The sequence below is a fragment of the Barbatula barbatula genome (assembly GCF_947034865.1).
Source record: "Barbatula barbatula genome assembly, chromosome: 20".
NCBI lineage: Eukaryota > Metazoa > Chordata > Actinopteri > Cypriniformes > Nemacheilidae > Barbatula > Barbatula barbatula.
The window spans coordinates 13,194,467-13,208,611 of record NC_136783.1 but is presented as its reverse complement, the minus strand read 5'-3'; the positions used below and the strand labels follow the sequence as shown (position 1 = coordinate 13,208,611).

The following is a 14,145-nucleotide window of genomic DNA, read 5'->3' as shown; positions in this document are numbered from 1 at the left end:
GCGTCGTGAATAGGTTTTAAGTGGAACTCTTAACTAAAAATGTTTACTGCTGTTTAGGAAACCTCTTAGTGTTAAGATTTATTTTTGTGAATATGGGCCCTGGACGTGTTTAGACAAAGGGCTTTACTGCAGGTGTCTCAATTTCATCATAGTCCTTGGGGCGAGTAATACTGTGAAACGCAACCTCTCAGGTGCTAATAACTCTCGTCAGCTCATTTTTTCACTCTTTGTCTCTTGTTTGAAGTATAGTACATGTCTACAAATTTAATTTACAATTTATTAGAGCCCTATAATTTGGGACCAGCAAACAATATGCTTAAATATGCAGAAATCACTGAAAGAGCTCAAACACACACAGACTGTTGAAGAAAACACAATGGGGAATTAGCAGGGGAATGTTCATCCTCATTAGGGCTGGTAACAATACAGATTTCTATAGAGAGTCAGCAACTGTTCAGAAAAGCTGACATGCAAATTCTCTGAAAATTTATAAGTCATCCTTATCATGGATCATCACATCTGTAAGATAATGTAAGCCTACTTCAAGGTGCTGTACTTTTCTGGATGATCTATTGACATAAATGCAATATAATATACATAACGATGTCTTCATACATGTATAAAGACCTTACATAATGCAGAAATACTCATTTGAGCACTGGAGTTAACTTCTTGATGTTTTTCTACAATTTTACTATTGTTTAGAACATACAGTATATGATGTACAAGTAAGCTGTGAGTTGTCTCAGTACTGGCAGAATTTCTTCTAAATCTTAAATTCTAAACAACTGGGCCCTTAAAATTACAGAAAATATCCTAGTAAAAAAAGTCATTCATAAAGCATCTTAACCATTAAAACAGCTCTTAGGTTCAACATTTTAGGAATAGTGAGGAGGACTTTTAAGAGACTTAGGAGTTTCTTTGACATGCAGAGAAAATGCACGAAACACGAAAAGTGAGAAAATTTGTCTTTGAAGGTTTATCTGATTTTTTTATTTGTTTTTTGTGTGTGTTCAACTTTTGTTTGTCTCTGTTTTTTCTTTGTGTTGCTGCTTTGGTCCCATGCAAATTGTAAAAGCACTATAAAATAAAATTACATTGAATTGAATGACAGCGAGTTAATTAAACACAACACATTAGATCGTGCAGGGTTCAATGTTTGTGACTGATCCTATTAGAGACACGCTAACATCTCCAATGCCATAGTGGCGGAAATAGAAGAAATCAATACATTAACATGTATTTACGGGTGCAGTGAGCTGTTGGTTGCAATTCACAACCTCACCACTAGATGCCAGTAAAATGCATATACTGGACCTTTAATAGATCCCAATGTTTACCAATAAGTTTAGCAGGTACTATACCTTGTTTTTGGACACTTAAAGGCAAAGCAAACAATCAATACTGCTGCATTGAACACATTCTCTTATTACAGCTATTACAGACCACTAACCGATGCCATTTAAAACACATGAATAAAACCTAAGGTCATATTTAAGGAATGTACGGGATCCAAGATTAGGAGCGATCTGAATTTCTCATATTGATAAGGGTTCTGTTGGCCGACTGTCTGTTTAAAGTGACTCAGAAGCAGAAGACAATTTAACAGCCTGTGCTCAAGGTTGAAGGGCAGAAATACTTGGCGCATAATCAATGCTGTTTATTTCTCAGTAGCTGGGAAAATACCATCTGTAATAGAGGTAATAGAGCAGAAGGAATCCTTTTTGGACCGGGAACAAATAAACAACAGCAAGGTGTAACTATTGACTAAATGTATGCCGTAATAACTTGGCTAGCTTGGAAATGGACACAAGTGAATGCAATTTTTTATAGAATGAAGTAGAGTGTTCTGGAAGGATAAAAAAATCCTAAATTTATATCTTGTAATAATAATTCAACTAAATGCAAATACCTTCCATGTAGGTTTAGAGCCATCCATCTTTTCAACAGCATCTCCTTCTGATCGTCCATCCTTTCTCTGTCGCATAATAACCACCTAGAGATGAACAAACCGGTCACATTAATAATGTTTTACACATGGGTGTATACAAAACCACTACACAACATCCACAGAATTAAATACAAGGTTCGCAACATTCAGTGTGACTGATAACTGCATCCACGTCAGTGGCTGTGATGCACTTTCTTGTTTTTTTTCACTTGCCCATTATAAAGATGTACTTTTAAGTGAAAGGGAATTTAAAAGTGTTCATTTTAATAGCCGCTGAGACTGTTCCTTTTTTCTTTAGATGGGTTGGGGAGTCTTGTGGGAGATAAGAAAACTCATTTTGCACAATTAACTTATTGTGCTTAACAGCCGCATGTTATTAAGGTACTAATGAGACACTGATGGGAAATTTGCATTTGAATCCTAACATTTCAGGCCCATTGAAAGTTTGTAGGGAGAGAATTAAAATATGTACACATTCATTTGCACGACAGCATTTGGAGGGTATCTGATTTGGGCTCGCTTTATTACAGTTCATAACATTTGAAGTATTAGACTGACAGACAAAGGCTTAGTTATTAAAACAATAGTGATTTAATACATTTAATTCATCCTAAAAACAAGACTGAAGATTAAACAACAGCCAAAGAAAGGAAGAAAAATGGTTGTGTTTGTGCTGAGGCTGTAGAAATGTGTCAAAACGCAACGTCATGTCACCCATATGGGCTGTAGCCAATGACTTTCCATTTACCCAGATTTTCAGTGTGTTCACACACAATGACTGACCCACACTAGACAGTTATGAATGATGTGTGAATTTATTCAATGGTGGAACGTAAAACTGGGCCAACGAGGCCTGTGGCGCACAGCCTTTCTGTTTTTTTTCCATGTGTTTTCCCTGTAGTGTGTTTTTAGATTAGTTGTCTGTTGTGTTCACTTTAGAGGAACAAAAAGGACAAAAATGAAATCTTCAGGTTGTTCCAAATCCATATAAATTCCTTTGTTTTTAAAGAACAACGATGGAAAGAATAGTAGGAAAAATGCTTTGTACATTTTTTTTTTCTGTTGGGCACAAAATAAGATATTTTGAAGAATGTGTGAAGAAAACAGTTTTGGGGCATTTTTGACTACCATTGTAATTTTCCTACTAAAGAAGTCAATGGTGGCAAAGAACTGTTTGGTTATAAGCATTCTTCCAAATATCTTTCTCTGTGTTCATCAGAACAAAGAAATGTATACAGATTTGGTTCTCGAGGGTAATGCTTTACCAGAGTAAATGGTGACAGAATTTTTATTTTTGGGTGAACTGTTTCTTTACGGCAATTTTTGTCAGCCTGTCAACATGAAGAACTTTGGGGATTGTGACTGTTATAGTCCCAAAATCTGGGTTTCCATAGATTCTTTTCAAAGTGCGCAAAAAAAGAAAAAGCTAAATATGTGTGTTTCCATCAAGTTGTTGGATGGAATGATGAGAGAGGAATTGGTAAGCATATAGAAAATAGACCAGAAAGACACCATCATTGGAAACAGCAGATTAGTAAAATGGATTTGATGTCACCACGTCCGAATTAATTTGGCGTATGAATTTCCATCTCCCAACTCTCTTTTAAAAACCACCTCAAGTAAGCACAAAACTTATTTTTGTGTTTTTGTTTTCCCAAAATTTGGCATTTCCATCACTCGTTTCTGATGCGATACCTCAAAACAGTTATTGTCTGCATTGAACTGCTGCAGTCTCTCATACAGTCTAAAAAAATAAATACAAACTACTATACATTCATTAAGAGATACAAATACTATAGTTATATACAACTAAAACATTCAGTCACTCTATACAGTTTTGAGCAAGGTTTTTTAACCCTTGTCAAACCCCAAATGTTCACAATGTAAGCAATTTTACCTGCCCTGCTTGGAGACTTTTACAGAAGAATAAAGTAGTAACTAAGTCAGGCTGAAAAAAGTATATTCTTCGTCTTTCTGTTTAAGCTATTTAAATGAAACCTAAGAAAATCTGTTGTGACTTTTACGATGCACTAAACATTATTCAAGACCCTGGCTGTGTGTAATTGTGTTGTCAATTCTAAGCTCCTTACTAATGTAAATCTACAGTATGTCAAGTGCATTTGCTCTGCTTGGACTAGTGGCATGTGAGAGATGGAAGAAGACTGCGTGCAAAGGCTGACAGCAGGGGGCAGGTGGCCACTGCACAGATGTTAATGAGATCAGCAAATCTATACCACGCATACTTCAACACACACACGCACGCACGCACACACACACACGCACGCACGCACACACACACACACACACACACACACACACACACAGCCGTCATTGAATCAGTACCTCTTGAGTGGCGGCTGCCAGCTGTCCTTCTAATGTAGTAACTCTTTCAAGGGCCACACGTAACCTTTCACGCACCTGTGCAAAGCAAGAACATAGGGCACTTAAATAACAAAATATACAAATGGCAACAACCCCCCCAACCATTCAACTAGTCATGAAATCAATCACCAGTCCTTATTCTTTGCGTTACACTCTCATTGCCAATTTCACATCACTGACAGATTGAAACTAGCAAATGTTTTAGTTCAATACTCCGAGGGATTGATTTTCTAAACCAGTGGAGCAAACCCATGATCTTGCCATTGCTAGTAACTGCAAATTGCCCTGTATTATAGTCATTTTGTGCAACTTGTACCACAAAAAACAACTTGTTATCTTACTTTCTCATCCAGGGCCTTATGATGCTCGAAGAGGGATTTGAGAGCTTTAAGCACCTCCACCTCACTGGACACTCCGGAGGGCGGAGGAGCCTGCCTCTTAACCACAGTCATCCTCAGCGAACGCTCGTGACGAGACACCAGACACTCTAAGTGCTCCAGAAGAAGCTGTAGAACAAAACAAAGTGTGTGTTAAAGGGATAGTTCACCCAAAAATACAAATTCTGTCCATATGTCCTTCAAAACCTGCCTATGACTCTTTGTTCCATGGAACAAAATAAAGATACATTGAGAAATGTCTCAATGCACATACATTTGAAGTCAACAAGGGCCAGTGTTGGTTGGTTGGTTACCAACATTCTTCAAAATATCTTCTTTTTGTGTTCTGCGGAAGATATAAAGTCATACAGGTTTGGAATTACGTACGGGGGAGTAATTGACAAAACTATTTCTATTATGGGTGAACTATTTGCTTTAAATGTGAATGATGCAGAATCTACCTCGAGTTACAGCAGAATGCAGATTACTGTACGACCAATAAGGAATTACTTTGAGTTCTTTGAAGGACATCTTGTTCAAATTATAAAGTCAAGAAATAAAAAATTTACTGTTCTACTGAGGAAACAATGTCACCAACATCTTGGATGGTCTGTGGATGTGTAAAATAACAGCAAATTTTCTTTTGTTTGTACAAAAGAAAGATTGAAGAAATTAAAGAAATGAGATTAAAGAAATATACTTTATTGAAAATGGTTTGGCTTTAAATTGTAAACACATGACAAACTTAACTCTAAATTTGATACTAACATCAAGTACATCATTTAGTTCACCAGGTTCAGATTTCTCCACATGTTTTTAGGCAATTTGTTGTAATAAGCGTTTAGACATTTAAATTAGTTTGTCAGATGGCAGGCAAAAAACTAGCAGCATGTGCTGTCATTGTCGCAATTATGCATGTGCACGCTGAATGCTTTCAGTTCACCTCTCAATATTCCAAAGGATGAAGCAAACCTGTTAAGAACTGCAGAGCAAGAGTTTCTGTCTCATGATGGATCACAACAGTGCACATTTTTAATAAAGTTATTTTTAGCAATTAAACGACAGATAAGGCTACTAATTGGGTTGTCCTGATTTTTCTGGACGTCTGGTCATCAGTTATCACACACTTACTCACCCTGGTATTGTTCCGCTCTGCTTTGAGCTCAGAAATCTCCTCCTCTTTTTCTAAAAGCTGCTCTCTACACAGATTTAGCTCCTTGGTCAGGGTAGCAAACTCCTGTTAACACAGACACAGAGAGAGAGAGAGATTAGCTTATTTCTCATAAATAATGCACACTAATACGCTATTACTCAACTAATACTCAAATGTGGTTTAATAGAGATGTTGTGATTTATGAGTGTTATTTTAGGGCTGTATTGATCCACACATGGAACAACAGGCACTCGGTCGTCCGTAGACCTCGTTTATACAGTTTCCTCCATTTAATATGTCATCTACTCATATTTACTGCTGACCTCGACTTGAATAGTCTCCTCTGAATGGTCCGTGAGGCACTGAAAATAAATGGTCACGGCGCATGGATCACCTGAGCTAGTCAAGCTCAACATTTTGGAATCGGTCCCATTTACACATACAGTAATGTACAGCGGCCTTTTGTTGCACTGGACCACACGGTTGAATGTGTCAAAGTGTGGTGTGTGTGGGACGTGCCACGGCCAACCAGCTTAAACACCAAAAAACACATCTAGAAATCAAAGATTTACTCATCTACTCTCTGTTAGATAATAGGTTTCTCCCACAAAACTATGACACGGAAGTAGACTTTCAATCATGTGCACATTTCTTGTAGCTCAAATCTATAAAACTTTTGAAACGAGGGTAAATAAATAACAGTAACAGAATTAGTATTTTTGGTTGAACTGCTGCTTTAATGCTGTGAATCTCTTAAAGGTCCAGTCAGTAATATATAGCGGCAAGGTTGCGAATTGCAACCAACCGCTCACTCCACCACTCCCCTACCCTTTGAAACACTATGACGGCTGACAGAACATGGCGAATTACATGCAAGGGGACCCGCTGTGTTTTTAGATAGAAACAGCTCATTCTTACACCGTGTCTACACCGGATGCGACCGGTGCGATGCGACACGACAAAAGACATTAGAAATGCATTAGAACCCATTCAAATTTTACAGTTCATCCACACTGGATGCAGTAACACTTTTGGTCCCTCCAGCGTTCAGGTGCCAGTCTAGCACATCTCGATGTCTCTGTTCTCTGAAGTTTCCCAACTGGGCCTCTGGCAACAGTCCCAGTTCACCCAGATGTTCCTCATGGTCTATTGGGAAACTTTCAGGACCCTGTTCAAGCTCAGCTATTAGATTCATACACACTTCAAGTGCTGACAATACTGCCGAGGAGCTTAAGAAAGGGATAGGACTGTAATGTCAACTATAACAAAACAATATCATTTTTCATTTTTGACTTTGAACGATTACGGTGAGAAAAAAACGAATAAAAAACTCAATTATGATCTATTTCAAATCTCTTCTGTGACTTGTTATACTGTTTCATTGATTCCTGCTAATAGTGTGTGACAACACATCAAGTTTGTTTTAGCACGGCTGTAGGGTTGGCTATCATCCGCACGCAAAAGGGATGCTTATGAGGTCACTCGATTTTGTTAGTGTGCTGTTTCCGCTTTCTGAATAGTGCTGGTTAAGTGTATGGCAGAAAGGTCCAGGAGGAGGGGGGAAGGAAAATGGGTCAATGCGTTCATTAGATTTTTTTCACGGTAGAGGAGAAGAGAAAAAGGTTGAAATGCACAAACAGATTTTAGATCTTACTGGCGTTTTCAATCATTGCAAGAAACAACAACAACAACAACAGACTGGCAGCTGTGTGATGTATGACAGGGAAGGGGTTAAAAATGATTAAATGAAAAGCATGTATCAGAAAAAGCAATTGTGGATATGCCACCTCAATAAATGCTACAATAAACAAAAGGAATTGAAAACATGCATCTGGGGTTTGTCATCAGAGGCTGATGTCTCAATGGTAAATGAATTTGTCTACCAACTATAAAAAGTAACACAAGAGGATTTTCTGTGCTGAGGTTTTGCATTTGAAGTCCTGGATTATATTGCGTTGTGACTTGAGAGCGTGAAAGGCTAAAATCCCTCCAGTATTTGGATATTCTGCAACTTTAAGGCAGGTTACGATTCAAGTTTGTTTCAAAACACAGCTACTGTAACTATGTCTTTTTAAAATGTTATAAATCATGTTTTATATTTTGCATTCCAAGTATTATCAATCCAACTGTACGTACAGAAAACGTTTGTCGCCTCTCCATCAGATCTATAAATAGCAAATTATCATGAAATGGCACGCTTCTGATCAGTTTCAGATCTCCGTTTTTAAGGGAGTCTATTTAATGTCATCGACATATGAAAGAGCACCTGTCAACGTCCAAATCCAAAGTTACAGCAATTACTTATATTTCTTACTTATAAGCAAAAGTGCGTACGTCTTCTCAGACCCTGACGTGGCACTAAGCACTTTTCCACGCCAATGACCGTATTCATAAATATGAACAATGCCGTGGATTGACAGGATAGCCCAGGTGAGAAGTATATAAAAAACGAATCAGTAAGAAATATAGTTCATAGGTTCTCTGCTAACACCTTCATCATTTATGTTTCTCCGTATGTTAACCTGTCTCTCTGTAAAAAAACGCTTCATTATAGAAGCATTTCTCACTTTTAACTAGTTGACTATAGACTAGCATGACTTTTATAGGCATATTGGCTGTGTATTAGTACTTAGAAAACACATATTCTACATCCCTAATCCTACCCAATACCTAAACCTAACTACTACCTTACTAACTATTAATAAGCAACAAATGAAGAGTTTATTGCGGAAAAAGTTGTAAATGATGGTTTGTTAATAGTGAGAATTACTTAAGTGTGAACAAAAAAATTTTCCCAAAAAAGAAAAAAAAGGCTCAACAGGATATGAATGCAGTGAATTAAAGGTCACTTTTATGCATATATACATTAAGTAAAACAGTGCAATTATATCTGTCAGTTTTTATGAGGTGTGAGCTCTGTTAGAACACTTTACCATCCCAGTTTAAACTAAACTCGTGTGGCATCTAAAATGGCAAACGTTCAGCAAATTGTGCAACACAGATAAAAGAGAAAAAGAAAATCTACAATCAACTAGCTTTAAGCCACTGTTTGACCTTGTGAGATGGCTGTCAGCAGGTGAGCAGTGCTCATGCGGCTCTACGGATTTCCGTGTGTTTGGTTGGTAAAAGCCTTGGGATTAAGACATGGAAAGTATTAGAGTTGAGCCGGATACTCGGCTGAAACGAGTATCCGGTACGGATAAAGCATATTTGCCGAGTACAAGTATTATACGAGTAATACGAGTCAATATCTGTGCTCGGATGGAATAAAAATCCTCATTGGGTAGCTGACTGTGTCTGTGTTCTGTGATAGGCTAGTCACAGCGCCCCTCCCTTACACATACAGATTTGCTGTGTCCCGCTCTGCTCACTCACACACAGAATGCTGAGAAGAGAACAGCTCTCTTTCTCTCTCTGTCTCTCCCTCAGTCACTCAGGTTCGCGGGTCTTTTCCGTTAACGTTTAGGGTTTCTTCAGCTTCAGGTTTGTTTTTTATTTCGTTTTTTTTTGCAGTACTTATTAACAGAGTTCTGGTAAACGTAGGGTTTGTTCAGACGTGGTGCTTGGTAGAACGCGACTAGCGTTGCGTCTCTGCCTGTCTGAGATTTTTTTTCTTTTTTTAACCGTCTGCTGATTCTAACCAGTTTTTTGACTTCAAGCAAAAAAATAAAGTAAGTAAGTTAGTGGTATAAATGCGTATTCTGATCAACGGGTTCTGATCAACCCATAGCAATTGCATGATTAAAAATAACATACTGGTTAAAGCCCCGCCCCTTTCAAGACAACCCGACAACTTCCTGGTTAAACCCCGCCCAATTCCATGTTAGGCCCCGCCCAGTCCGAGTACAGATACAGATACGGATAATTCATATGGTTAACAGATACAGATACAGATACAGATAATGCTGTACTCGCTCATCCCTAGAAAGTATATTGCCGAAAACAGCAGCGTCTCTGAGCCAAGGATTACCCGCCATTGCAGTCTGAATCTACACACAACACTCACACACCATACAGAGTATTTCAAATTACACAAATGGGAAGGTTTTTTTTTGTGATACAGTAGAGGATTTAAATCGGACTTGGAAAAAAACAGCAGTTCCGACAATGATTTTGGACTTCATATGGATTGAAGTAAAGTTTGCAAATTAACTGGTCAAACTGCAAGGCAAAAGTTGTCTACCTACTTTGAAATGTCTGCTCCCACGTTGTGTAGAATAAAATAGTTTTAAAAAGGTAAAGCTTTGTAACTACTTGCTGCATATAACTTCACGGTCAAGATATCTGTGGATCGGGGGGAAAACAACTAAATGTTAAGGCCACACTCACATAGTTTGTGCAGTTATAAGCGTGTTCTGCAGTAATGAAAACTGATCGCACCACAACAAAATGTGCTCTCAGAAAAATGCTCCCAAATATATTTTGAGGGTGCACAGGTTAAATTTAGGGAGCGTAGGCGACTAAAACGGTCGCAATTACAAGCCCAGCACTCCATCATGCCAATTGCATGAGGATATTGTATTCTCGAGGGACCAATTGGATCTAGTCATACCCCTAGTACCTGTGAAAACTTTTTCGTAGATAGCAAATTAGATTTAGACAGCTTGCAGATCATGATGATGTTGCCTTGTTGAGAAAATCTAACATCTAACAGTAATCTCATTGTCTAGATGAGGATCTTAAATTTGCTGGTGTGTTTTGAGAGTGAAAAAGTCTGGAGATGGGTGGGAAGAAATGCCATTAGTTTTAATGAATCACCTACAGCTATCAGTGAGATGTCTCTGGAACAATGTACAGGCAGCCAACTCATACTAACGTCCCGGTTACGTATGTAACCTCTGTTCCCTGATGGAGGGAACAAGACGTTGTGTCGAAGCCGACAGATGGGGTTCGCCCTTGAGAACCAATCGTCTCTGACTATTTTGAAAAGGCCAATGAAATTGGCGAATGAAATTTGCATGCCGGGCTCCGCCCCCGGATATCCGGGTATAAAAGGGGAGCCGGCGTGCTCATTCATTCACCTTTTGTGCTGAGGAGCCTGAGAGCATCTCGTGACTGCTGCAGCGGACGGCTATTGTCGTGGCAAGAAGGACACAACGTCTTGTTCCCTCCATCAGGGAACAGAGGTTACATACGTAACCGGGACGTTCCCTTTCTGTCGGTCTCTCGACGTTGTGTCGAAGCCGACAGATGGGGTTCCTATGGAAAACGCCACGGCACTAGCCGCGTCACAATCTCTAGCGAAGCGACGTTGACCGGCCTGGGCGAGCCACACGTGAGCGCTATCGCGAAATTTGTAACCTTCCAGTGGGCAGGCAGGGGCTCCCAGAGCTTTTGGCAAAGATGAGTAGCCCCTGCCCTCTGCCAACTCAGACGGCCCCATTGGCGAGGGCCATCCAGTCGTAGGGCTACTGGGTAAGCGCTGTTCCTTCAATGAAGACGTGCGCTACGGAGACCACTTCCCACCCTAGGGGGGAATACAGTGGAGACACCAACATGGTCTCACCAAATAGGGGAGAACTCATGGGAGGTATGTGCGGAATGCCGCAAGGTGGATGTCCACCTGGGGAGGTCATGGGTTGCCACGCGGGGAACCATCTCATGACGACATCTCAGACGGAACCACCCTAGTGGGGGGTTACTACGTGTGGGGCACTAGGTCCGGTTAGAGCTATATGTAATAACTCAGCTTGATACCCGGCCATAGGCGGCAGGGCTGCTCCGCCGAGCCCGCCGCCCTGAGTGCTATTGATGGATGGACGGACTGCCTATTCTTCACCCTTGGGGAAAGAAGGGAGGCAGCCCATAGCGCACTGGTCCACCTCAGAAGGGGAATGGCGCTATGCGCAGGCGTACGCCCCACGACTGCTGGTCTCACCTGCTGGCAAGACTCGAGCTGCCGACTCCCCACGGAGGTTGTAAGCCTCTGCGAGGTATAGCGTAGCCCAACCCGCAGCTCTACAGATGTCTGCCAGAGAGGCGCACTAAGCCGATGCCCACGAGGAGGTCACACCCCGAGCGGAGTGTACCGTCACTCAAATGGGCACGGGCTAGGATCGGCACGCCGTAGTGACGGCGTGTGCGACCCAGCGCTACAACTCTCCTCGGATACAGCACTCCCGTTGCTGACCTCCATAACAGACAAGAGCTGCTCAGGGCCTTGAAGCCCTCAGTGTGGTTCGAGTAGAGGCGCAATGCGCTTACTGGACACCCCACGTACAGGTTGGGTCTTTCTCCCGGTGTGGGAGCGCCTGCAAGTTCACCACCTAGTCCCAAAGGGGGGCGGCGGAACTTTGGGCACGTAAGTCGGCCGGGGTCTCAGGATCACGTGAGAGTCACCGGGCCTGAAATTTGGCAATCGGTGGACACGGAATGCTTGCAGGTGCCTCACCCTCTGGATGGACTCGAGCCCCAGCAGGAGAGCCAACCCCCCTCGCAGAACGAGGAAGGGGCTCTCGGCAGGGCCCGAAAAAAGGGGACCCAAAGGTCCACCTTAAGGTCCCAAGAGGGTACGGGGCGCGGACGAGGCCTAAGCCCCTCGCGCCCTAGAGGAACCTAATAATCAGGTCATGCCGCCCCAGAGGCTCACCAGCAACTGGTACGTGATAACCGCGACAGCGGGTACCCACGTTCCAATGTGGAAGGGGAGATTACTCCCCAGCCTCTCCTGCAATAGGACAGCACGTTCCTGAGCGAGCAATTCCGCGGGTCTTCTCCTCGAGAAGAGCACCAGGACGAGAAGGGGCGCCACTTAAAGGCATCCAGCCTTGTGGGCATGGCCCTTGCCTGAGTGACAGTCTCCACCACTGAGGGGGGTAGGTCATCCAGGAACTCCTCGTCCCATCCAGGAGCCAGACCCAGAGGTCCGGCTCGAACGCCACAACGTGTCCATCCCCTGCGAGTAGGCCCTTCGCCAGGGGATTTGGCCAGGGGGAGTTGTCGTCAGGAGTATTAGCTCCGAGGACCAAGTGTAGTTGGGCCCGTAAGGCGCAACTAGCAGCACTTGATACTCCCTTCCCAGACCTTGCACAGGACCTGCGCAATGAAGCTCACTGGGGGGAAGCGTAGTTCCGCTTGTCCCGCGGCCAGCTGCGCGCTAGGGCCTCCGTGTCGAGGGGGGAGCCTCGACCAGGGAGTGCCCAGCGGCACTGGGGGGTGTTCAGGGAGGCAACAGGTCCACCTGTGCCCGCCCAAACCACACCCAAGCCGGCCGCAGTGGTGGAGTCGTCACTTCGCACGAGGTGTCAACTGACGAGAGAGCGCTTGGCTGTCTGGTTCAGGACACCCGGTGGCGTGTGACCTGCAGGGGCCTTGCCACCTGCTGTCTCCACCAGGGGTGGAGTCGTCACTTCCCACGAGGCGTCAACTGACGAGAGAGCGCTTGGCTGTCTGGTTCAGGACATCCGGTGGTCATGTGACCTGCAGGGGCTTTGCCACCTGCTGTCTCCACTGGAGGCTGCGCGCTAGGGCCTCCGTGTCGAGGGGGTCCTCGTCCAAGGAATGCCCAGCGGTACTGGGTGGTGTTCAGGGAGGCGACAGGTCCCCCTGTGCCCGCCCAAACCACACCCAGGCCAGCCCGCAGGGGTGGAGTCATCACTTCCCACGGGGTGTCAACTGACGAGAGAGCGCTTGGCTGTCTGGTTCAGGACGCCCGGTGGGCATGTGACCTGCAGGGGCTTTGCCACCTGCTGTCTCCACGGGAGGAGGCGTTTTGGGCGAGTTCAATGACTGCAGCGAGCGAGTGCCACCCTGAGGTTTAGTACGCTACGCCGGTCGTGCTGTCCGGGCCAGTATGCTGGCTCTGCACGAGAGGCCGGAGCCTCATCAGTGCAAGCAGGACAGCTAGCAACTTGAAGGCAGTGATCTGCCAACGCAGGCGGGGGCCCGACCAGCGACCCGACACTGCGCGCCCATTGCACACCGCACCCGCACCCCGTAGGGAGGCGTCTGTCGTTCCACGACCGGCCTCAAGACCTGCTCGGGGTTAGGATGCGACGGCAGCAGGTGTAATGACGATACGCCTACTGCCGGTGCGCCACGCTCTCCAGGGAACTCATCTCTGTAGTCAGTGCTGTCGCGGTCCCATGTGCGTCAACCCGAGGGGGACAGGCCACCCCCGAGGACACCATGCCCAGGAGCCTCTGAAACTGATTTCAGGGGACCGCTGGCTGCTGCCTGAAAGTTCAAGCAGCTCAGCACTGACTGTGCGTGCTCGTGAGCGAGCACGCCGTCATGGAGACAGTGTTGAGTTCTCTACCAGGAAAAGGGGGAGCTCCGCGCCA

The 14,145-nt window shown here is 43.7% G+C and overlaps 1 protein-coding gene across 2 annotated transcripts in view; it reads right to left on the bottom strand.

Moving 5' to 3' along the window:
- ppfia4 (PTPRF interacting protein alpha 4) overlaps nucleotides 1–14,145 on the bottom strand; it is a 76,570-nt gene that overhangs the window by 22,359 nt on the left and 40,066 nt on the right. For both annotated transcript variants that reach the window (XM_079482937.1, XM_079482936.1), the window contains exons 2-5: nucleotides 5,846–5,947; nucleotides 4,675–4,839; nucleotides 4,295–4,369; nucleotides 1,913–1,996 (exon numbers count right to left, since the gene is read on the bottom strand). In XM_079482937.1, coding sequence (XP_079339063.1) covers nucleotides 1,913–1,996; nucleotides 4,295–4,369; nucleotides 4,675–4,839; nucleotides 5,846–5,947 — 426 coding nt within the window. The remainder of the gene's footprint in view (nucleotides 1–1,912; nucleotides 1,997–4,294; nucleotides 4,370–4,674; nucleotides 4,840–5,845; nucleotides 5,948–14,145) is intronic.